Source organism: Anas acuta, chromosome 4 (genome assembly GCF_963932015.1).
Source record: "Anas acuta chromosome 4, bAnaAcu1.1, whole genome shotgun sequence".
NCBI lineage: Eukaryota > Metazoa > Chordata > Aves > Anseriformes > Anatidae > Anas > Anas acuta.
In genome coordinates, this window is record NC_088982.1 from 9,801,809 (window position 1) to 9,828,093 (window position 26,285).

At 39.8% G+C, this 26,285-nt stretch overlaps 1 protein-coding gene across 4 annotated transcripts in view; it reads left to right on the forward strand.

The window, feature by feature from the left end:
- Positions 1–724: 724 nt before the first annotated feature.
- DOK7 (docking protein 7) overlaps positions 725–26,285 on the forward strand; it is a 65,746-nt gene continuing 40,185 nt past the window's right edge. Inside the window, exons 1-6 of one of the 4 annotated variants that reach the window (XM_068679778.1) lie at positions 725–1,162; positions 1,297–1,342; positions 3,757–4,002; positions 7,861–8,061; positions 16,649–16,768; positions 24,302–24,409. In XM_068679778.1, coding sequence (XP_068535879.1) covers positions 1,109–1,162; positions 1,297–1,342; positions 3,757–4,002; positions 7,861–8,061; positions 16,649–16,768; positions 24,302–24,409 — 775 coding nt within the window. In that variant the 5' untranslated portion in view covers positions 725–1,108. Of the gene's footprint in view, positions 1,163–1,296; positions 1,343–1,382; positions 2,140–3,756; positions 4,003–7,860; positions 8,062–16,648; positions 16,769–24,301; positions 24,410–26,285 lie in introns of those variants that run through there. The other 3 variants (XM_068679779.1, XM_068679781.1, XM_068679780.1) reach the window with 3 other exon arrangements.

A 26,285-nucleotide genomic window follows, 5' to 3' on the forward strand; every position in this document is an offset into this window, starting at 1 on the left:
TTTTCTGATATTTTTTCCTCTAACGTTTAGCTTGAAATTGAATTGGAATGCAAAACCAGTTGAACGAACACATCCCTAATTCATTATGAAGCATGCTTAAAGATGGTTTTATTAAATTATATGTTATTCCATGCAAACTGACCAATTCAGAGAGAAGAAATAACTGCAAACATCTAAAAAACCCTTCTATTATGCTATTGAAAGAAAAATGTGCTGTGGTGCCGTTTAAAAAAATAGCTGAAGGACTAATTACCATCAAATAAGATGCAGTAGGAGTATTTTTAGAATAATGGACTCTAATTAGTCCATCGCTCGTTGAAATAAATCTAAGGACATCATTAACACATCTTATTCTATTAATTGTAGCAGCTCTGGGCTTGGTATAAGTGGGCTGTTATCTCGTGACAGTTGCATTGCAAAGGAAAAAAAAAAAAAAAAAAGAGTATTTTTATCCGGGGTGGTTGGCTGTATGTCTTTTGGGAGCCAAGGGGAGTGGTAATTGCACTTTTTGGAAGCAGAATTGGGGCGCTACAGGGATGCTGCGAGGCCGGGGATGTGTCAGCGCCAGGCCCCGCTCCGTTGTACAGGGGGGCGGTCAAAGTCCGGTCCGGGTTTTCCTGCGGGCCCTCGGCCGTGCCGGGCATGGGGTTGGCCGCGCGGTCAGCTGCAAAGCCCGGAGCGGATCCGCGGCGCGGGGGGCGGCGGCGGCCTGGGGTCGCGGCTGGAGGGGATCGGAGGGGGCGGGCGGAGCGGGGCTGCCGCGCTGCGGTGCTCAAACCCTGAGGAAAATAAAATAAAATAAATAATAAGAATTAAAAAAAAAAACACCAAACCAAACCAAAACCACACCACAAGCGCACAACACGATAAAATAGTTTGATAAAGCACCAGCGGGGAGCTCCCCGGGACCCCCTTTGCCCCTTTTCCCCTCAGCCCGCCGGGGCGGGGGGCGCCGGGGAGGGCCGGGCGGCGCTGGCCGCTCGCCCGCCCGCCGCGCTCCGTGTGCCCGTGCGGGGACCTCCCGAAGCTATTTTGAAAGTGACCCCTCGGCCGGAGCGCGGGGAGGGAGCAGCCAGCCGGGCGCAGCTGTCCGGAATCATGACTGAAGATGACGGATTCCGCGGTGGTGGAGGGTCACGTCAAGTTGAGAGATGGAAAAAAGGTTCCCCGCTCGCGGCGCCCCTTCGGGACGGGGGGCCCCGACCGACGCCCCCCGCGTCCCGCCGGCGGGGGAGCGAGCCCGCTCTCCCCTCCTCCGGCCCTGCCTAACCCTGTCCTTTTCGCCTCTCGTTGCAGTGGAAGAGTAGGTGGCTGGTGCTGCGCAAGCCCTCCCCGGTGGCAGGTAAGAGCCGGGCGGCGTAGGGAGGCCCCGGGGTGCCGCTGCCCTCCCTCCCTGTTCCGCCCGACGACGGGTTGGGGGACGCGGTGCGGGGTCTGCGGGGCTCCCCTCGAGCCCTGTCGGCTGCGGGAGACCTCCGCGGCCCTCCGCCGTTGCTCTTTTTCCTTTTTTTGGGGGACACACGCGCACACGCAAATTACGGGCTCAGCTGGCAGCCAGCCAGGCGGCCAGAAATAGCCCGACGGGTATCGAAATAAGAAAGCCCCCGGCACGAGGCTTCGCTTTCCACCCCCGTGTTCCTCCCCGGTTTCTCCCTCAGCGCAGTCCCCTCAGGGGCCTCAGTCTCCCCGAGGGCCCTCAGGGCTCGCAGTCCCCCCTCAGGGGTCGCAGTGCCCCGCTCAGAGCCCGCAGCCCCCTCAGGGACGGTCCCGGCGCCCTGTGTGTGAAGCCGGGAGACGTCCTGCAAGAAACCGTCTGTTTTTTCCTCAAACTACCCCAAAACCGCCCTCCGATCCGGGCGTTTCGGGGCAGGTGCTGAATAAAACCCGTTTGAGAAAGGTGGCCTGTCAGAGCGTAGTTGCGTGGTTGTGGTTTAAAGCGCGTGCTATTTCTTCAGGGTGGCTGTAAAAGGCTGGCGTGGTGAGCTCTGTAGTTATTTTCGATCCGTGTTTTGACATAAAGCATCGTTTCAATTTAAAAATAAACTGACATCTCGGATTAAAAACTTCTCTTCCACGTTTTTGAAGGGAAAAATTGAAAACGTTATTCAGAGTTGATGATTTCCTGTTGGAGAGGGAGAAGTAAGTTTCAGGTTTTCCTGTCTCTTTCTCATTGGGAAAGCGTTTGGCACCCAAAATATTATTTCTAGGGCTAATTGTTGTCTGCACTCAGAAAATGGGGACCTGCATTGCTTCAGCGTGGATTGTGGAGCCTTTTCTAGGCTGTTGCTGGTAAAGCGGATGTTTCTTTACTAACTGAAGCTCTTCAGACCTACCTCCCTGGTGCGTGGGTTGTTACAGGTATATGTTAGTATTTTAGAGGCATCTTGGCTGCATCTGTTAAACTTCTATCTACAAACAGGTATCTGTACATCCTAAAAGTTAGTATCGAGACATGTAAGTATGGGTCTGGATTCCAAACGTAAGTGTGAAAGGGGAAGATGAGGGGGCTTCTTTGAAAACTTACTGACACCATAGCTTATTCCTCAAAAATACTGTTCTAGCAAAAGTAGACAGGTCTACCAGAAAACAGCCAGTGATTTGCTTTACTCGGTCTGTAAACCACAGTAGCTCTTTCTTCAGACACACAACTGTATCGCAGAATGCGTAAATATCGGGGCTTGCAGCTGTTTTTGCTAACAGGTGCAAGAAAACAATTGGAAGCGTGCGCAGAGCTCTGCATGGGTTAGCAGACGCTTCAGTCTTTCAGTCATTTTTCACCTCTTTGGAGATTTGCCAGGCTTTTGCCCAGCTGAGCAACACAGGGCACCTTGCCAGGGCTCAGGGCACCACACCCCAACATTCATAAAATGGTGCACAGGGGGCTTCCTCCTTTGTGGTATGCAGGTCAGCAGCAGCTCTGGATGCTGCAGCTTGGATATTTACTGTTAATTTTAGCTATAATCGAGTGCTGTGCAATAGGAAGGGGACTTGGGGGAAGATGAATGCTTTTGTTATCACCTGCAAAAGGTTGAAGAGGGCTCTCAATTTTTTCTTGTCTTTTGGGTTTGCTTGTGGAATGTGCTTTTCCCAGGGCACAATTACTTTCTTTGACTGCACAGTTGCTATGTAATAAACACCTCTAGGAAGGGGTTAAAAACAAATGGTGACACATGTGAATATTAAAAAAAATAAAAATAAAGGTGTGGCACATAATGATTATTTAGCATTGACTACTGTGTAACATTTAACTAGGAAACCTGAGCTGACACAGTCTCTGGCAGTGCAGCCCGCTCACCATTTAGTAGTTGAGTAATCTGTGAACTACTGTAAGAATTTCATTTGTGGTTCAGTATGTTCTAATGGAAATATAGCTGACAATAGCCTCTCAGTCCTTGGTGTTCGTAACATGAAAAGCTGTCATAGTATAACTCCCAGTGTTCAGCATTAATGAGTGGGTCCTGTCCAGACTTGGGAGACCATATGAAAAACCATTGGTGTTTTGTAAAGTAAAAACAATTGGGAAGACTTTTTACTTGCCTTCCTTTTTCTGAGCCTGCAGATTACCCTTGAAACATGCCTTTGGTGTCAGCTCCCTGAAAACAAGGACTGCAAACTACCTGGGCAGGGGTGGGAGAAGGAAACATGTCTTGCATTGACTTGATCAGACTGACCTTGTAATTGTCTAAAGCACTTTTGTATTGAAGCAGAGTACTAAGAAATGTGTTGTGTTCTGTTCTGCCTCATCATCTCTGACAGTTTTGCTTCTTTTAGACTGTTTGCTCATGCTGGTGTACAAGGATAAATCTGAGCGAGCGAAAGGGCATAAGGAGAGGAGCAGCGTGACCTTAGAAGACATCTGTGGCTTGGATCCTGGGCTCTCCTATGAGGGCTTGAATCACACCCTTGCAATCATCTGCCTCTCTCAAGTTGTGATGCTGGGATTTGAGAACAAGGAAACAATGTATGCGTGGGATGTACGAATCCGCTACAGTCTGGGGGAAGGTAACCTTTGTCTTTTCATACTCCCCCCTCTTCCTCCCTCCCACCCCCTCCCCCCAGGAAAAAAATCAAAGAAAAACAGAGACAAAATGCAAATAAAAAAGTATAGTTAAGGAGAAGACTTGCTCATCTGAGTGAAGAGACTGTGCTTCTCCTTAAATCTTAAACTCTTCTGACAGGTTGTGATTACAGTAGTGCCCAGTCCCATTGTTTAACCGAGAGAGCATTCAACTTCATTTTTCACTTTGGTACTGAAAGTGTGTAGCTTTGAAGCGAAGTGATCAGAGCTCTACTTCTGGTAATATAATTTACTTTGGGACTTTGATGACAGGAATCAGAGGGGGTCCGAATTAAGAGAAAGAGAGTCCTGATTAGAATTTGGCTAGTTCATTCCCAGTTTTCTGAGCTCCCCTCAAGCCTATCTAAAGGTGCTGCTACTGATCCTTTATTTTGCTGCTCGTGTCTCCTTGCAGGAAGAGACATCTCTCAATAAAGAATGTTGTTAGGCATGGTCTTCCCAGTTATCTTAATTCTTATACATCCTATTATTATTATTTTTTCATAGTTAGCAGCCTTAAAATATACAGTGATGAATAAAGAGTGATAACATTGGTAATCCATAGTAGCTGTCTTATATTTTTTAAGTCATAACTAGGAAAGGAGGGTAGGTGTGTGGGAGATGCTCATTAGCTGTCATCATCGTTTGTTACATATGCTTTGCCATCTGTTGTAGTTACAGACTCATTGCTTTGCAAAGATGATCAGGGAATTTTACACTGATAAAATATAGAGTATCAGAGACAGGGATGCTTGGAACTATCAGATATAAAGCCTTGCACGCGTAAAGTTAGAGGGAGTCCCTGAACAATATAGGCAGGTATAGCTGCAGCAGTGGGCACGTTGACAATGTAGCTGTGTTGTGCACTAGTTCTACTTATTTACAAGTTTTGGGGTCTCTGTACAGCATAGGCTGTATGTGTACATGAGGGGAGTTTGCATTTGACAAGGTTGGTCTAGTTTTCATGAACTTGCTCTGGTGCAGTTCTGGGATGGAGAGAATATTTGATCTCAAGCTGGGTGTGAGAGTTATGACTGTGATAGAAGGAAATGCAGAAGTGTTTTTTAATGCTCTGAATGAGGGGATGAATAGAGCCTATTGGGTGAAGGTATTGTTTCACATGTAGCCCTGGAGCAGGGACAGATGGGGATAGTGGTGCAGAAATGACAAAGGGAGCAAACATGATTGGTTGAATTGACAATAATTTGTAGAATGTAATTGCAAAAAACTTAGGGGAAGGAGAAAGACCAGGGTATGGAAAACTTGTTCAGGGTTCCATCTTCCTGTGCTGGGTCAGGTAAGTGAAAGAAGTCAAACAGAACAGAATCTAGCTTGAGTAGACAGAAAGAGAAAAGTGTGCAGACTACAAAGAGAAGATGGCGACTGTTTGTTCTTTTTTTTTTTTTCTTTCTTTTTTTTTTTTTTTTTTTCCTTAAAGACTAGTAAGGATGCCTTTGTGTGCCTTGGAAGTAAAGTAGCTGGATGCTGAAAATAGACTGTGGACAGATGACCTCAGAGTCTGGGAAGCAAGAGGGGGGGGGAAAAATGAAAAGAGCTGATGCTGTTCTTGAATGAGGATCACAGAATGGAAGGAGTGTTCACTGGAATTCCCATTGTTTTCTCTGTTTTTCTCATGTCAGGTGGATGTGATTTGTAGGACAGCTCAAGAGAATATAAGAACCAGCATTAGAGAAAACAGAGGAATTAAGTGAGTGAGGTGTAAGCCACGTGTGAGAAGAGTGCTTAAGTCTATAGCTCATTCTGAGAAAGTTAGCATACTGTGAGCCACTGAATAGCTGTGAAGAGAAAAAAAAATAGCTAAAGGAAATGAAAACCTTAGTATTAGCTTCTGCTCATAGACATATTGAGCTAGGTATTTTATGGTTGATTTTTTATCCCAGAGCAGGAGTTGTAGATGGCTGAGGAGAATTTTTGAAAAAATTACAGTTTACCAAGAAAGCATATGGAAAAAGCTTCATGTCCAGACTTGCTTTGCCCTCTGCTTTGGCTTTGCTCAGATTGAGTATGCTGCTTTCTAACAGTGCTCTAGAAACTGAGTTGCAGTTCTTGGTTTTTGGCAGCTATGGTACTTTGTAACTGGTCGTGTCTGATCATGGTCCATTCTTCCTTTATGAGTCAGAAAGGATGCTGATGCTTCTGCTCTTATGCTTTAATTGCTGGTGTAGTACCTCTGAAGTTAACTGTGCAGTAGTGTCCAAATTATATTAAAGATTACTTATTGAACATCAGTCATCAAGGTGGTTTTGGTGTCTCTTTCATATTTTATGTTTAGATAGGTTGTGTAACATAACTGTGTGCCCAAAAGGGGACATTGTGTGATTATTGACTTGCTCCTCAGCAGTACCACTGGCAAAGCTGTAAGGAGAGCTGTGGTTAGTTAGATCTATCTCTGGCTCCTTGCACATTTCACTCAAATGACTTTGTGGCTAATTCTGCTGGAGCCTTAGGGAATTTAGCAAATGTATGTCATGGATGAGGAGCTGACCTACAACTAAGACGGTAACTAAGAATATAGCAACTATTTAGATGGGAAGCAAGGCTCAGACCTGGCTGAAATTCATGATGCTTGAAGAAACACAGTCAAGAGGCAGGGAAGAAATCAGACTACCTGGAAATTACCCTCTAGATGTCATAGCAGTGAAGCTGTTTGCATGATCTTTGGTGGATAACCACAATCTAAATCTTTGTGATTCCTGATAAATGCTCTACTGAAAATATGACTGGAAATGTAACAATTCAGATGCTTCTCTGTGTCAAGACAGATTTTGCGTGTGTGTGTCTGATGACGAAGTGAAAGAAACTGGGGGAGTAGTGGTCAAAACTATTGTTTGAAAATTGGTTGCTTGCTGACTGAAATAGTTCCCTTTGAATCTCCACTGTGAGATTTGAGCCTTTGAAGTGCTCCCAATAGCTTACTATTCAAAATGCAACAACTCTGGAGAAGATGGGAGACCAGCCTAGAACAGCTGCTGCTGTAGGTAAGGACCCTTGCAGTGTAGGGGACACAGGAGCTGGGATTTGAACCTGAGGTTTGTAAACTTGAATGAGATAAGTGTCTGACCTTTTCCCCTACTCTGCTGGAGTTTAGACAGTGAAACATGAAGAATTAACTGTCTTCTAGGAGTGTGCATTACTTATGAATCACTTAATTTTCTAATCACTTGAAATATCCAGGCATCTGCCATCACCAACTTGCAAAAGATTCACAAAGGTGGGAAAATGTACTTTCCCCCTTTTACTGCCTGCTAGGGAAGGCAAAGTGCAGGAAGGATTAAAGCAGATTATTAAAGGTTGCAAATGAATCAGTGACAGAGCTGTGGTTAGAACTTGCTGCTTCTTTGAGCCTTGACTTTTGGTCTCTTCAGACACTGTGTTATGTGTCTGTGTGCACACAAGTTGGAAAGGCTAGGCATGGGCCATTTGGAGGAGGAGACAGAAAGAAATCCCTGTACTGATGGAAGAGGTGTGATTTAAGCATGGGCTGGATAACTAATTTGAGGTAGGGATTATTCTGTTAGACTTTGGATAAATTAATGCAGCATTAAGTTGAAGCATTACAGCTTAATCTTTTGTAGTATTAAGCCAACATATGTTTTCTTATACTAAATTGACATAACATAGAATAATGAGCTTATAGCTTCAGGCTCTACCTAGAATCCCTGTGCGAGAGCCTGGTGGTGTGGGCAGGGGTCAGTCTACAGCTGAACAGAATGACGTGTTACATAAATCACAGTACCTTACTTATATTTTCTGTAGTGATTTTTTTCTTCCTTATTTGATAGTTCATAGATTTCAAGTTTTTGTAGCACCTGGCACTAAACTCGAGAGTGGGCCTGCTACCCTGCACTTCTGCAATGACATCCTCGTCCTTGCCAAAGACCTCCCTCCTAGCGTAATGGGGCAATGGAAACTCTCAGACCTGCGCCGATACGGAGCTGTCCCAAATGGATTCATCTTTGAAGGGGGTACCAGGTGCGGCTTCTGTAAGTACAAATGGCCCTGTCTTCTAAACGTTGTTCGCAGCCTTTTTGTGGAAATGCAAATGCTTATTTTGTCAATGTGGAGTTTGTGGCACCAGCTGTGTAGCTTTGTCATACAGTCAGCTTCATGTCAGAGGTTCCGTTCTAGTAAGTAGGTTTCTGCTGGCCTCAACCCTGGTGTTCAGTACAAACGTGACCATGTGGAGTTGTGGCTGAACATTGCTGTGTGACTCTCCAGAAGATGTTTTGTCAGTTGTTGCTGGTAGACTCAGAGCAAGAATAAAGTAGTGAAATTTTAAGACCTGGTCATCCAAGAGATTAGGCAAAATGGTTTAATGTTGACAATATTAAATTGTAATTGATTCTGTTGCCTGCAGAGGGAAAGTGATGCTGAAGCTTTGAGGTTACCTGCAGAATCAAGGCGCTTCTGTAAATGCTAATACCTAAATCCAGTAGAGGAGTAGTTCGTGAAAGTTAGAAACTTCTGCTTGTTAGCAGCTTTGTCACTCTATGGGACTGTAGGATTCATGGGGTCAAAATGAAAGCAAGTAAACTGAAGATGGAGAGAAATCTCTTGTTCTAGTGTCTTGTTTGGAACTTTTCACATTACCACTTCAGATAAAATGCAAACAAACAAACAAACAAAAGAGCTGAAAGGAAAAGATGATTAATGCAGTAGATATACCATACACGTCAGTTAAAAACCTCAGATTTTAACTTCAAAAGCAGAATTTGAAGCTGTGCTATATTGATGGTTGAGTGCAAATGGATGTGCATATTGCCAAATTGGATGTGAAGTTGTGTGGCTTTTGCATAATACAATGTGAAAATAACTGATTTCTTCAATTACTAAAATAATAATAATAAAAAAAAAACACATAAAGTTTCCAAGTTGATTGAAATCCAAAAATATTATTTTGTGGTACTTCTAGCAAAATTTATGTAAGAAAGAGGAATAGTTGTGTCCACTTAACAATAGTGAGAGTTATTTGCTTTGTTGAAAAACACAGAGCTGAGTTACAGAGGTGGTTAGTATGGACTGAATGGTCATACCCTGATTTCTGATTTAGGATACTTCCTTGTAATGCAGAAGACTCTACTTCAAATCTTTCCCTGCCTAATGTAGATGTTGGGGTTGAAGAGGGATTTCCAGTGTCTGAAAGAATGGGTTGTAGGTACAGCCGGTAAGGAAACAAATCTGTTTTTTGTTAAGGTTATTGTGTTTCAGTTAAAAGGTGTGGGAACGGGAACACGAGTGTCTTGTTTCCCAGTGGCATGGTTCAGACTGTCAGCTAGATGACTGGTTATAAAGTGTAAGGGGAAGTCAGCACAGTCACCTTTTTCCTCTCTTTTGTGATTCTGCAGATTCAAGTTTAGCCTGTGTCAACTGCAATTAGTGTATATCTGCCAACACCTGCAGTTTTGGTTTGAACAGGCTTTCTTCCAGGCAGAATAAAGCATTTGCATCTCTGTATGCAAGTACCATTTTACTAGAACTCTAGCTCGCATTTAAATGTGTACACTTCTGTGCAGACTTAATTTGGGTCTGCTTTTTGAATTCTTAACTGCAAATAGAAAATCTTCAACTAAGCATTCAGAACGCTTATGGGAAGAACTTTCCAAAACTGAAATAGTGTGGTTCTTATTTTTTTTTTTTTTAATATTTTTTTTACACTGCTGTACTTTTTAGAATAGTGGGTTTTGAACTAATAAAATCTAAGATCATTTAACTGTGGAAAACATATTTAAAAAGTATAGGCAGCTGATGCTGCCTAAATGCTAAGCAATCTTTAAGGAAGATTAGCAATGGATTGGTAACTTGGATAATCTGTGTAATTTATGTAATTCCTCCAATGAGAGAATATAAAACTTAACAAGGGTAATTTGTAGTCCTGAGGCTCTCTAGGGAAGCAGAGCATCTGTAATTTTTAGTGAGTAGAAGGTAGAGCAGTACCTTCTGTGATACATTAAATTCAATTTTTCCCTTAAATCCTAAAGTAGATGCCCCAGAGAAAGAAGACATTAATTTCTTACTAATAAGGGCTTTAATTAATGGCTTAATTTTTGGAGTGCATAATTGATGGCAAATGGAGTACCTGTAGATCCCACACATGTTTTATGCAGACTTTCATTAGAGTATGGAAGAAGACAAAATAATATTGAGGGCTATCCAAAAGTAGAAATAACTAGCAGAAAACAATGATGGATGTTGGGACTTAGGGTTCTCCTTTAAAACAAACAAACAAACAAAAACCAAACTGAATAAAACCCCCACAATTGGCTTTTTCTCTTTCATACTTTTTCAAGAGGGACTGTTCATCACTGACTGACAAAGAATTTGCCACACGCATTCCTGAAGAGTCCCTCTGTAGATATACTGCAGTTTTGAGAGGGACATTGTGATAGGTAATAGAGAATAGACATTTACCTCTCCTTAATGTGTGATTTTTATTATAACATTGATGAATGGATACAACTTCAGTTCTGGCTTTCATTCTTGAAAGGATTAAAGTAAGGGGTATTTGCAGGTCAAAATGGCATGTGCTGACTTATTTATCACCTATCCTGTGTGGCAGTATCTTTCTTTACCATCTGCCTGAACCAAATTTGTGAAATGTGTGGTTTGCTATTTGCACACTTCTGTGTGCTGGTTACCTTGCAACTAGTCAGGAAATTGCTGCCATGATGTTTGCTGGTACAGTCAGACCAGCTCAGCATGCAACAGGGCTGCAGGGATGTGCGCAGGGTGAGGCTGGGTTTATGAACAGTGCTGTCAGTAGTGGTGGATGAGTAAGCAAGTGCCTCTAGTACAAGACCTTGTTCCCTGCCAAGATTCCCTGAGGATGTGGGTACCACTGATACTGCAAAGAAGGTGGTCTGCAGGAGGTAAGTAACAAAAAGTTAGATGGCTGAGCCACTCTCCTGCCTGCTGGACTCTTGTTTGCTTGCAGGTATATCTATAACAGCTTTCTAGGAGGTCCTCTAGAGCCTTGCTTTGAGGCAAGTAATACGTGCTCCTTGGTTGTACAGCTTACCCAAATCATGTGTTTGTTTTATATTTGCTGTTGGAGGGTTGCCTGTGTCCAGAAATCTGAGTATAGCATCTCCACAGTAACTGTTTTGATGACACCTCAATTCTGAGTATTCAGCAATATGGCACTTGATATTAGCATAAAGGAAGAAGGTACATTTTGATAGGATCTACCTCAGTTTAAAAACCAAACAAACAACTTTTTCTCTTCCTTTGAGTTTTTTGTAATGAAATTGAGTGGGTCTGTGTTATTGACCATGTACTGTTATAATCTGTATTTATAACTGGAATGGAATATATTAGATTAATAGTATATCACCCTATAATTCTATGTGATGTTGTTAAAGATGTGTATTTCTCCAAATAAAGTTAGAGGAGTAAGTAATATGAACTGTGTTTGTGATACCAAAAATGTGAATACAGATGACCTTCAGTTTGTATTTCATTTTCATTACAGCATCTAGGGAATAACTGTTTCAGTCTTCTTATTGGATTAGGTAGCAAATGTAAGCACATATTACAGCATTACTAACATACAGGGACTTTCATTTACTTTACTTACGTTGAACATTTTAGTCTTTTTCATGTCCTTTGTCATCGGGTCCACCACCCCATTCAGCAGTAGGCTGAAGCCTGGCCTAGTTTTCCCTTTTCTGCTAATACACTTGTAGACACCCTTCTAGTTGCTCAGTCAGCTCTCCTGGATCTATCTTCTCTCCAGGACTGCGTACCTTGGGATACTTCCAAGTAGATTCAGGGTCAATGAACAGGCTAAATTCTGCTCCTGCGGACTGATTCTGGGAGGTGGGAGTGAAGATGTGCTGGGTCCCTAGGTGAGCATTAAAATGATAATAACCAAACAAACATGGAATCTTTTTTTTTTTTTTTTTTTTTTTTTTTTGATTTTTTTTCTTCTCTCTCGGTTGCCTTACTGGAGAGGACAGTGAAACATCTCTAGAAAAGTTGAAGTGGTGGTGGTTGTGTTGCTTTGTGTGTCTCGTCTGGTCACTATACCACTATGGAGTGGGAAACCTCAGTTCCTGTTTTCCTTCAGGGCTTCAAATATTTGGTTTCTTCCTGCTGAGGAGCAACTGGTGCTTGCAGAAAGAAGGGTCTAGGCTCAGTACGGGGCCTGGAAGGTGTCTCCCTGGGATTAGAAGAGAAAAGTGCAGTATGCCTCTGTATCCTTGCAACTGGGAGCACAGCTACAGGGACAGATCCCGTATTCTGGTCGCTGCTCCCAAACTTAAAGCTTGGTTGTGTAAGAAAGCCCCAGATTAATAGGATATATAAATAGCTCTCCATTTACATTATTTAGTTAAATTGTGGCATATCTTCTGTAAGTAGTTTTGGATTTGATACAGTTGCTGTGCTCCAAGAATTTCAGCTGATTTGGGCTTATTGATTGCGGCTGTATCTTATTTCCGCATTGCAGAAAACCTAAATGGTTCGCTTCATAGGCCAGGATACCAGCTGTGTAAAGAATTTCTGGTATGAAATGTGGATGGATGATGCAAATGTGAAGCTATTGGTGATGGATTTGCTCCAGGAGCTTGAACCACTAAATTACCTATGTTATGCTGAAGCTTTCCCCCCAGCCTCCCTCTACCCTTTAATTTTACCCTAATTTCTGGGTGCTGCTTTTAAAGAATGAAATATTCTGTGACTGTTTTTTTTTTTTTTTCTTTCTTTTTACACTACTGTAAATTGGGAGTATTTCCCAGAAATTGAGTCAAAATGTTGCAGGTGAAAAAAGGAACAAATAAGATACCTTATCTTTCAAGGGAAACTTTTCTGGTTTCGGGGAGGTATTCTGCATTTCTTGATATACCCTTAATTAAAATGGTGTTTGAAGTTGTGGTGAGGCATACCCAAATAAAGAATGTGATTTCTGAGTGGCTGCTGACTGTTTCTGAAGGTCCATTGCTGTTTTGAACACTGGCATTGTTGTGACTCTCTAATCCTTTAAAATGTGTCAAAGTGTGCATTAGGCGAGAATGTGGTCTTGAGTCTTGTAGATCCATATATATCCATGGTCTTATAAATTCTTTTTAAAAATTTTCCAGCCTAATTTTTTGTTCTTATATCCAAGATTGTACTGTCATTGTCCTTTAGCATCATGTTCTCTTTCTCTCTGATGCTTACCTCTTAGGACATCTTTAGAGCCTTTATTTATGCCCTGTGTCTCTTTTGCTAGGCTAAGTAAGCCCAGCTGTCTTCCCTGTAAAATACAGCGGCTAGTCAGTAGCTCTCCAGTGTACCTGTTTTTTTAGTATGAATTAATCTTTGGCTGCCGGCCACCAAAATTACAAAGTATTTTGAAAAGGGTCCTACTATATTTTTGTGCATGATATTAATATATGTATATTTTTTTTCTTTAGAAGTGTCTGTCTTGATACCTGGCATAGTTAAGAACCTTTGATTGCCATGGCCAGATGTTTTTGCATCTTGTCCCCTGCCTGTACCCATTTAAAGGAACAAAAAGCATAATAACTGTGGTACAAAATAGCATAATGTGGTAGGAAACTCTTTACTTAGTGAATTCAAACAACTTCTTTCACTGAGTCTCTTACCCGAGGGAGGAAGGGGGGGGAAAGGGAGAGAGTGCTCTTCAGTCTAGCAAACAGCTGCATGGCATTACAGTGATGCATACCACATATTCCTCAGCTTCCAAATGCTTGTGAACCAAATCTGTTCCAGCACATGGCTGAGATGTGTAATTTCTAGTAGTGAATTTCTCAACTTTCGCAAGAAAGTGGAGAACAACTGTAATTGCTGGCTTTTATGTATGTTTTCACAACATAACTTCTTTGAACCTTACCTAGTCATTCATCTCACCTGATGTGTTTTGCAAGGACTCCTTAGCTTCTTCTCTCCTAGTTCTGTCTAACAAAACAAGAAATAAAACTTATCTCGTGCAAGTTGATCAGCAGTTATGGTGATCAAGTGAATAATGAAATCTATAAAGAAATGATGGATATGTGCATATATTGGATTTGAACCCCTGGGCTAGGCATGTGTATACACTGCTTCCACAACTTATATAAAGACATTCAGATTTGTTTTTGGAATTTCCAAATGTGTATTAGTTCTCCACAGAAATTATGCTTTGAATTAAGTAGTCAATTCATACAGAAGTAAATTTCTGCACACATTTACTTTTTTGTTTAAAGTTACAGGCTTGTAGAGCCTCCCAGGAGTTTAAGAAGCACTCTTCTTAACAATAGTGATACAAGAACAAGCAGTCCAGATGAAATCTTTATGTGCAGAAATATTGGAGCTATCTTCTTTTCCTGAGTGGTAACATGGATGTGTAGGATTCTTCTGAGATACTAGGCCACATAGTCCATCACCGTGCTTTAGGTATGAACGTCCTCTGTTATGTTGTCTCCATACCCTGGCTGCTTATTGTGAATGGGATGAGAAGGTCATGTTTAGCAAAGCCTTGTGTCACCTCACTTCCTCAAGAAAGGCATGTCCATTGGCATAGACGTGATTCACAGGAGAAGAGTCATACCCTTTAAGGTGAGGCAAACTGATTTTTACTCAACGGGGGAAGGAGCTCAGATCACGAGCTGAATTTCAAGTTTCTGAATGCATACTTTGCACCCAACTCTTTCTAATACAGAATTCTCTGATTCTTGGTCATCTCTAGAAGAGGTGGAAATGAGACAAAACTGTGTGTGAGTCACCACCTGAAACTTTCATACCTGTCAGACTGCATGGATAGTGTTGTAATCTCCTAGATGGTTTTTGATACTGAAGCCATTGTGTGTATATGCGCTATGAGAAAGTGCAGGACAAATAGCTTTTAAAAAACAAAACAAAACAAACAAACAAAAAAAAAAATGTATCAAAAATGTAAAGTAGCTTATATTTCTTGAGCTAGTGTGTGTGTCAGTCTTAATTCAGTTGCTTAAACATAGCTTAATGTTTTAATATTTGTCTAACTTGAGTCTCAAGTAATGTTTCAGACCTTATACTCTGGAAATGTTGGCAAGCCAATTCTCTAGTATGACTGAATGAGTACCAGCAAATGAATTCTAATTCCAGTTGTGTTTATAGCAGTTTGCCAAATGAAATAAACCGGACCAGGAGCAGGATTTCTTTCTTTCAACTAGAAAAGTGTTGATCAGTAAGATCTGGAGAGTAACATATCTGATGGTGTGATATAGCAAATTAGAAGATGCTGCTAGCATCCTAGTCTTGAACAGATTAAAGCAAAGCAGGCAGAGACTCAGATGTGACAAAAACTAGGAATGACACAATTGTGAACCAAAAATCGCTTTTGCCTGCAGTAGTCCTTTACTCCTTGCTGGCAGTATCTAATTTCCTAAAATACTTTGTGGTCTATGTTTTACTTTCACCTTTATTTGAATCCAATAGCTCTTTGTCAAGCAATCAAAAGCATATCCATTGCTCAAGTGAAATGTGGATCCTCTTGGATAGGACTAGGGATATGTGTGGGAAGTGGTGGGGGTGGAAGTGTTCTGGTCAAAACCGGTGCTGCTGCTTTAAGTAAAATTGACAAAAATATCCATGCAACTCAGAAAAGGCTAGAGAAATATATCAAAGCCAAACTTATACCCAGACTAATGACCCAAGCCCCTATGAGAGTAATGCGTAAAATTCTTTGCAGGACTAAGATTTGATTTCTGGTTTTCTAATGTGCTAAGTTCTGGTGAACTGGCAGCACTTTGTAAAAACCTATATGCTAATTTAACTGCTTACTGGGGTGGAGGGTATTTTGCCTAATGTTTTCAGATCATCAAGAAGGCAAGCTACACTTTTCTCTGATGTGAGTACGATTTGGGCTGACGGTTCTCAAACAAAATGTTCTGTGGAGCATTTTTTAGTCTCGTGTCTTGTTCGCGTAGCTATATATCATGCAGCTCAGAACTTGTTTGTTTATTTAGTGATTCTCATTCTAATTTTGCTTGGGGCTATTCTTAATGAATGGAAAGCAAAATATCAGAATAGAGCGAAGGGTAAAGATCTGATGACAACCTGTGGAGTCGTGTTACGTTCTGTTAATAATAGGCACATAGGACTTAGTCTAGGCTGTTCTAACAAGTAGAAAAAATTATAATATAATGCAGCAATATAAAAAAATCCCGATCAATATAGGGTATAAAACACTATTCTTTGATATAATTGAGTAAAAATAGAATTAACCTGGTTCATTTTGCTTTAACACTTTCAGTATCTCTGACACTTACATAGCTAAGATTGAATCTACAGAATTCTAGGGGTAACTGAGAGTAAAAGACCCAGACAGCTGTAGAGCATATGGTTTGTGTTTTGGCATTACTCTAACTGTCTGCGTTGCAGAAAATCAGCTTAAATGATTAGTTAGCTGTTGAATTTATGTGTATTTTCATGACATACTGTGTATGCTGACCCATTTTCGGTTTTCTGTTTGCAGAATGTCTTGTTGATTTCTTTTCATGGCTTGCATTTTATATGATTTTGATTGCTATGTTATAAATAGCTTCAGCTAAATATATTTCTGATGTATCCAGGTGAAAAAACATGCATTTATGTTGTGCTTTCTTGCAGGGGCCGGTGTTTTTTTCCTTTCTTGTGCTGAAGGGGAGCAGATCAGCTTTCTGTTCGACTGTATCGTCCGTGGCATCTCCCCGACGAAAGGCCCTTTTGGTTTGCGTCCAGTCCTACCAGGTTAATATAGGAAGTACAGCGTGACCGAGCAAAGTAGGAACTTGCCATGTCTAGCACTTACTGCTCTGATTGTAAGAACAGCTTGCAGACACTAAGGGTGCAGAAAGTGCAAAGCGGTTTTCATTCTGAAATGTCACAGTACAGATGTATCAGTTGAATGTACCCAGTTTCACCCTGTTGCTCTGGCTCATTCAGATTTCTGTTGATATTGCTATCTTTAGCCTTCTCTTTTTTAAAGGTTCTAAAATATAGCAATTTGAGTTGTGAGGATTCCTAACCTTTAGTTTTAAACTTGCACAGTGCAACTTGGATCCATGTCAGAATTACTATTTTGATAGTTTAATGAACTGAAACCTGGAAAACTAACTTCTGGGGTATTTTGAGTTCATCCCGAACACTTAGAAAAGTCTTGCCAACCTTAAGCTTTGTCAGGCCTCTATCAGTTTCAGTTTTGCAGCTTTTTTTTTCTGATGTGCAAGGATTAAATTAATTTTCTTATTTCATGGTAAATGCTGCATGTACTGTAATGGTTGGAAAGAAAATTAGAATCACAGTAAGCCCTGTTGCCTTTTGACTTCAGCAGATGAAAAAAATACAGTGTTGAGTTGGAATGACCCTGTCAAACAGGGCAAATGTGTGGAAATAAGATTGCAGAAAAATATCTGTGTATTGGCAATGTGATATAGTGGGAATAGGCTGAAAGAATGGTGAAGGACAAGGCAGGATGTATAGGAAATATTTAAAGTTTCTGTTTAAGTGTTAGACATTTAATAGGTGTTTTACAAAGTTTTATCACTGTAAGATAATCAATTTCAGGAAGGAAGTATGATGGAAAATGTTAGGTTTGGATATGAAACTTGTGAAAATAAACTGCAAAAAGTTAGTTAAGGTAAACAAAGTAGCCACAAGGTTGATTTTCTCTTCCCATTATTGTAACAGCAAGGTACGTTAAACAACCAAGTGGCATAGTAGGCAATGAGACCTTGTTCTTCTTATATGATGATGTGTGTTTACATTGAACTAAGAGGAGTGATTAAAAAACAAACCACAACCACCAAAAAAACAATCAACCCACTTCACTCCCCCTAAAACAGTGCTGATACTTAAAGCTTTGCCATCGAATGCATATTTTCTGTATTTCTAAAACTTTCCCTAAATCTTTCATTTTACAAAAATGGATATCCAGAAAAGTTATGCTTACAATGACTTTTTCATTTAAATTTATTATTACTATTTTTTAATTTATTAATTTATTTAATTTATTATTTTTATTATATTTATTATTTTATTATATTTATTATTTTATTTATTATTTTATTATATTTAATTTATTAATTTATTTAATTTATCATTACTATTTTTTTTTCCTTTCCCTACTTCAAGTGTTCTGATCTTAGTGAGCACATCCAATGGATGTGGAAAATTTTGAGGATGAGTTGGTGATTTGTGCAACCTCTTTTTTGGGGTCTGTTTCATTTGTCTTCTTGGCTTGATGGACCTGCCACTGAGATGTAGTCAGCCACTGGATTTCAGTTTGTTTCCTTGGTCAAGATAAGACCAGTGTTCTGTAGGGAACTGTGCTCATGTTCTTGCATACTCCTTTGTGGCCCCTTTCAAAGTTACTTTGGTCCAACTGTTATTTTCCGGTATCTCTAACCTTGTCTCTTCCATTTTTTGTTACCCATGTTATACCTTCTCCTTCGTAGAAACTTTTTATTTTTCATGTTCTCCTCCGTTTATTGTACCATTCAGAAGCTTACACAGACTTGTTCAATGCACATACGCATATACGATACTAGTGATTCATCTATAAAATAACCTCACTTATCAAGTATGCTACTGCACAAAACCTGCTGTATTGCTTGAAAAGGTCAAGTCTCTACCAGCTGCATACTGTATCTGGTAAGAGTACTGGAATGCATGCAACCTTTTGAAAGGGATATGGTAAATAAATGAGTCATCTGCACACCTCAGATAACTAGATAAAAATCCACAAACTGAGAATTTTACCAAAAAACATCAATATTATTCATATTTACTGCAGCGCAAAGTGCTGCACACCCTTGACTGTGCTTTATATATGCAATGTTCTGTTTTTCTATAATTTATTTTGCTTAAAAGCTTTTTAGCACACTTTTTGTAGCAGCTTTTTCCACAGTTTGCCAGCTTCTTGCTTTTGGCTGTACCTCTCCAATTTAAACATGAAATACGCTTGAATAACTATTAGGGATTCCCAAGAAAGGCAAAGACACAAAACCAATCTTATGTTGAAAAAACGTGGTGTAAAAAAAAAGCCATATTGGCAGTGTTCTTGGGGTTCCAATACATGCCTGACATATATAATTATACAGTCAGCATTTGCTTAGTCTGCCATATGAAAAGGGTAATGAATGACACCAGTGGCTCCTTATGTACAAACTCCTCATTTAACTGTTGTTAAATGGAGCACTAAAGTATATAAAGATATACATGTACACTGCATGTACAAAGCAAATTTGATCAAGTACTATATTCACATCTTCATTTTGGGATTGCAATTTTAAAAAATACACCCTATTTCTTTAAAAGCTTGGTATTCTTATATAGATGCATTTGATTATTGTGTGTATGTATGTCATCTGTAAAATATATAGTAAGTGAAAATGTTGTGGAGTGGAACTCATAAACTTGACTGACCCTATAGCAAGTCGCAAAATCTGGTCTGACATTTCATAACTGACCTTGCTTTGAGCAGCAGGTTGGACTGAGAACTCTTTTGATCCCTCCCAACCTGAATTGCTCTGTAATTTTCTATTTTTTATTTTGTTTTTGAAATGCATAGCAAGTGAATGGGAATATTATCATGATAAAAATAATTCTTTTTGTGTACATACAAAATAAAATAGAAAATGAAAAGAACGTTAGCTCTTTTATAGTTTACCACTGTATAGTGCTTATTTTGGAAGCCCATCAATTTAGAAGAAGCATACCAAAATGCAGTTGATTTGTTAAAGGCTGTGTAACCAGGTCTCACATTTTAAGACATGACATTGAGTGGAAATCCAAAGATAGTGTATGTATCTGTAGATGGTTTTAGGCAGTGTAATATTTTAATAAAGGATTTAATTGAGTGACAGGAGGTCTTTGGACTGCTTATTTTTCCCCAGCTGCTAGCTGATATAATTGCTGTAATTGGATACATGCACAGTCCTTTTTTTTTTTTTTTTTTCCTTGAGAGGATATTTAGTAAAACAGGCCAGAGAATTTTTTGTTCTTGTCTTGACAGAAATCTAGGTATTGACAAAGTACTGAGTCACTGATGGCATGGTTTGTAATCTATACTGAATTTTCACGCATGTTATCTGAGAACTGTTTGCTTATCAGGTGTGTGTTGAATTCCTTCTTTTCACTAACAAGAGTCATCTTGAATTCCAAAGATGAACACAGCAAAGGGACAACAATCTACTGGTGATATCCTTCTTTGTTGCATGGGACAGATCTTTACCCTGTAAACCTGGCTAAGGCTAAGGGACAGCCTAGTCTTGCAGGCTGGAGAGACTCCAAGTGTAATGTTGACAGTCTTGATGCTCTCTTTTAATTTTGGAAGCTTTTTCAGGATGCTTTGTGACTGACTGGAGAATGTGCAGTGCTGCTTGCTGAGGATCTATCTGATGCTCTTTTTTTTTGTCGAAGCTTGATACACCTTTGACCATTGCAAGACAGCTCTGTGGCTGCCTTCTGCAGTTATCTTTACCAAGTGGATCCTCCTCAAACTTTTAGGACATCTTTGCATTCCTCCAGACATCTTACAGGGTGTGGAGATGTTAGCATGAAGGTGAGGGGCCAGGCCTGATTTGCAAATATGACTGCAGTTACAAAGGAGGAAAGGACAGATGTTCAGCCTAATTTATCTAACTTTGTTTAGCAAAGTAATTAACCAGTTGCATTTTAAGGATGCATATAATCAAAAATATCTTAAGTAGCTGCTGACTTAACATGATATGATGCATTCTTCCTGGCAGGTGCTTACCAAACAACCTTGGAGCTTTGAATTACAGTGACAATTTATTTGTGGATTACCAAAGCATTCAAAATCTCCCACGAAGAGCAGCTGATGTGGCTCTAATGAATAACCACCAACATAATATAAAAATAAAATCTCCATCAGAGACATTTTTAGTCCAGCCAAATTTGATGTAATCCTTTCCTCTTTGCCCCAAAGCAGGGTTTAAGAAACTTTCAGTGATTGCCTCAAACAAAAGATTTTTCTTTATAGCACGGAAACCATTTCTGGTTGGGAAATGATAAAGCACTTTTGTAACTGAAGAACTTGAGTGAATCTAATTGCCTAGATTCCATGGGAGTAAATAACATAAATAACATTATAGGATACATTTGCCTAGAGTTTGGGAAATGAAGGTACCAAATTGCTCTGAATTGTTGGAACTGCTGTAGGATGTTGTGTGGGCAGAAGCTGCCTGAACTTCCTTGGACAGCAGCTTCAGTACCAGTCATGCTGCTGCTGTCCTCCTGAGTTAGTAATATGGCAAATTATTCCACAGTTTCTTAGGAGCTTTGAGGTACAACTGTTGAGGGAAAAAAAAAAAAAAACAAAAAACTTTTTATTTATTTATTTATTTTTCTTCTTAACCTTATTTGTAGGTTGATACAGCAGGAGAGCATAGGTTATTCTGGGTGGCTGCCAGTGACTTCATACCTTAAACTTATGTTGTAATAAAACCTCCTGATGACCGATAGGTGGTCTATAATCGAAAATTCTGGTGTAAGACTACACTCCCTGGAAATGGTATTTTGTGTGTTTTCTATAGAAGTCCTGCTTATTAGCAGAGAACTTCAAGGTTAAATGTGAAACAAAGACTGCAGTAAAACTGACAAACTACTGCTAATAGTATCTGCCTAAGAGTTTAGGTCTATGTACACATGGTAGGCTTAGAATTGGTTTCTCTAGATGTCTTCTAGTGCTTGCTGAAAAAGGGTTCTTATAATCCTTTTTCCCCAAGGCTGGGCAATGAGAGGTCAGAGCACGTAACTATGAACCCAGTTTTCAGATAGCAGTTTCTATCTCACGAGTGATGTGGCAAGGAGGATCTTATACATAGGGGATCTGTGTCTGTAGGTGTGTGTTAGTTGATTAGGAAGTTGGTTTCCAGAAGCAATTGAGCATCTGAAATGTGGAGCTTAAGGATTCACTTCTAATTCCCTTCTACCTCCCTATCTTATATTTTATTCAAGGCCATTTTTGCAGGAGCAATTTCTTGACCAGTGTATGTGTTTTTTTTTTTTTTTTTTAATTTCAGTTATAATGCCTTTTCCTTCTGCAAGAGGGATAACAGTTTTTAAAAAGCTTATAGCTGTGTATGTGCTCTAGTAACATTCTGAAAATCAATATGCATCAAGCAGTCAAATTTGTGAGGAAAGGGGAAAGATCTTTCCTACTGACAGTTCTTTGTTGTTGCAAGGACTGCTGTCTGTTGCATCCTGGTTTGACTCATTTGCAGGTTGTGTTACGCTAACTTTCCATTCCAAGTGCTCATGGAACCTTTTTGAACCTTTTTAGACATGAGAGCATTTAGCTACGTACAGTAGAGTAACTGGAGCCGAGGACATCTGAAAACAGACTCAAGCAGTAGCCTGTGACGCATTTTGCCACCGAGGAGATCCTTGCATAGACCTGTCTGAGTTGCACCATAGGTGCTGGTGGCCAAATCTCGGATCTGCCTTTGGCAGAGATCCATATGGAAGCACTGGGGGTTTCATTTGAGTAAGCAGTGACTCAAGCAGGTTTGAACTAGTCAGTACTTAATGTGAGCTGTATTGCAGGGGAAATAGGAATGGAGACCTAACAAAATAATAATTGAAAAATACATATAAAACAGTCCTCTTTTCTATTCTGAAAGGTAGGTTTGGAGGGTGACACTGACATCAAGTGCTGTTTCAGCTGGGAGAAACAGAGGTCACATACTTTGTTTGTCACAGGCTGTCACAGGCCTTGTCCTGTCCCTGTTAGAACATCTTTGATTTCCAACATATGCTGTTATAGCAGGACTGTGTGTATGCCTGGCTTGTTCCGCTAATCTCATCTAGATAGCTAAATATGGAAAACCCCTCTGTGTGGAGAAGAAAGTTCAGCATTGTCACTTTTGCTACTGTGATGCAGTCCCGTCTGTCCAGGACAGGTCAGAAAGTGTGAATGGGGTCATGGAGGAGAAAGAATTTGTGATGTAGGCACTTGTATGGAGCCTCAGCTCATCTGGAAAAGCCACTTCCCCTGACTATGAGCTTGCTTTGACTTTTGTGTTGACAACATCAAACCCAAGTCATTAGAAATGGAAAGACCTGGGCTGAAAAGGAAACTGTCCTTTCATCATTTCAACTATTTTTTTTTTCTTTTACTAACTCGACCATAGCAATGTGTAGCCATTTTCTTCCTTTTCCCCTTATTAAATGATTCAGTGATTAAATGTTTTTGTGGTGTGCTGTTATTTCAAAGTTGATCAAATATACAAGAGCCACAGCTGTGAGGAAGCTAATCTGCTTTATCTGTCATTAATTCCTTTCCCTGGATAATTGAGGGCTTCTGAAACTTCTGATGATGAGCAAGTTAGCAGACCATATCCTTTGCAACTGCTGAACATGACACAATTGTTAGTGCTGTTTGAAGAAATCTGCAAGATTTCTCTTGGGATGATGGCTATGATTACTTTTGACATCTGGTTTTGTTGCTATGCCTAGTTGCAAACCAAGTGGTTTAGAGGAAACTGGTCTGTTTTTCTGATGAAAGTTCTCCCACATTCTGTGTAACTTCTGGTCTTTTTGTTGGAATGGAAAGAGCCTTCTGCAGTGAAGCAATTTTAGCTGGAATGGCAAATACACTAAAATGCATGGAGAAAATCCCTTGCAGCATATTTTATTTATTTATTTTTTTTAATCATTCTATCTTACCTTGTATTGAACAGGAACACCCTCACCACACTGCTTCTCCTCTTACTTCTGAACTCAGTGATGTTCTGAATATCAACCTTTAAAGCAATGTCTTTGCAAATAGGTGATCTGTATCAGTTGTAATGTAAGGGTATCAAATATTTTAAGCACTATGACACTAACTTTATTCACTAGATTTATTAATTTGTAGGATGACAAATTCTTTCTTTCTTCGTGATAAAATACCTGGTGAGTTTGGTGAAGTCAGGACACATTTTACAGATCACATACACGTATTAGCTTTTAACTCCTCTAGATCTGTAGATATTTCCTCCAGTGCTGTGCTCTTAAGCGTTCTGTCCTTGGTGGCAACTCTTACAGATACCGGGTATAATTTCCAAAAGTCTTTGACATTTAAAATTATGACTGGTTATGTAGCATTTCTCCAGGATGTGTTTGAAGGCAGATTGTCCCATATATTTTCTGATCAGCATTTTCCATCTCCTGTAACACAAGAATAGAGTGTCTAACATAAGAATGCTTTTTAAATTTCTATTTATATATTTTCCCGTCATCTTCTTTTTATTTATTTATTGTATGTTCCTTTTAAAGATCCAAGTACAAATCCAGCCTATTCAGAAGAAAGATTGGCTCATGAAGCTTTGCAATTAGAGAAGCGTTTGAGCTTGCTGTCCCATACAAGTCGCCAGGGCAGTGGAGGTGAGAAGTGTCTTTAATTAAATAAAGATAAATAGTGTTCCCTTCCTTTCTGGGCTTTAGGAATGACCATGTGTATATAATTATAAGATGGTGAGCTTAAAAGAAAAATAATAGAGTGATGGTCAAGATGTTTCATTTATGCTGCTGTTGCAGTCTGAGTTTTGGATCAAACGGTATTAATACAAGAAAATCTTTTAATATGCTGAATCCTGCTGAAACTCTTCATGTGTAACTTCAAATGAACTGCCTGTGACAAGTTTGGTATCTGATTAAGTACTTGACTCATGCCAGCCTGTGAGAGGAACTGACTTGTGTAGTTCACACATCAGGCTTACAGCAGATATCTGTAGTAAATCTGAGGAATCCTGCGCTTTAGTTCTGTGTTACTTTTCTTTTTCTGGTGGTATCTGTGCATGTCCTTTCTGGAGTTATTTATGTATCAGAGAAGAATTGGTGTCTAGCACTAGATTTGTAAAAGGGCCTGTGCCCTGAACTGCCATTTGAATTGCTTAATAACAAAAGTTATATTCTCAAAACATCTGCTTTGCTCTTGACTCTAAAGTCTACAAGCCTAAAAATGGCTGGTGAAGGATATCAAGAGCTTAGTTATTTGGTTCTACATGTCTATGGTTACTTTGGTCCTGATTTTTAGTGACTGCTGGGTAAAGTGGTTTGTGACTGAATACCACTGACACTTCTTTGAATATATCTACTAGATTGACGTACAACAAATGAAACTGGATAGTGAAGCATGCATGCTGTTTAACCCAGTCACTCTGGTTAGGTAACATGTGGCCAAACTTCATGTACATTCTCTGCTTGAGATTTACTTGAATTTTTGCCACCATTTTCCTAATGATATTATAATCCTCAGAGAATGAGGAATCAAAACAAGCTTTTTCATATACTATTATTTGAGTTTTGCACTGGAAAATTAAACATTTGTGTTTGTGGAAAATTACAATAACAAGAACATGGGAGGGCATTTGCCTAAATCTGGACATCTATGTTCTGCCACTGCCTTGGAGCTCTGTGTTCTAGTTTCAGCTAGTCTGTGGGAGAGCTTCCCTTCCAAAGTTCCAAAGTACCTAAAATAGTAGACTAGGAGATGTATTTCAAATAAACTAATTTTATTTTTTTTCAATTAAAAGTTTTTTTTTTTTTTGTCAGAAGATTAACTGTTTTATTTAGCAGGTATTTTTCTTCAGGTATCAGGCATACTGCTGAGAACTACACCAATGTTTTTTGTAATTCATGCCTTCTGTCTAGGTGGCAACATAATGTCATCTTGGGAGTTACATTTGTGTAGGGGTCACAAGCTATTGTCAAGCAGTGGACACTGGGGGAAAAGAAAGGTTAGATTTCATGGAATAAACGTTATTATTTTGTGATAGTACATAACAAGAATTACTTCATGCAGAGTATGAAAATTGTTCTAAACATTTCCCCCTAAACTGAAAATAGAAATAGTTTAGCAGCACCTGAAGCTTATGCTGTGTTTTGTGGTGGACCCCTTACATATCTTCCTCATTTGGTAACTTTTTGCCCAAGATTTAAAATTAAGTAAAATTAATACCAACACAGTGATCCTGGTGTTGGCTTCTGCCGTATTTGTCTTAATAAAATAGGTTTAATTACAAATGAAGAAAATAACTTTGTTGCAGGAGGGCAGTGTTGTTTTGTGTGTGTTTGAAATGTCCTTGAAAGTGCCCTTTTATGCCGATGTTTATTCTTTTTTGTTTATTTTATCTTCTGTCGTGGATAGCTGTAGATAGCTGTAATTGTGTCCTTGCAAGTATCAAGGGGAAAAAAATATTGCAATGTATGCGTAAATTAATCATGGGAGATCTTTTACTATGTAGATTTGTAATCATTG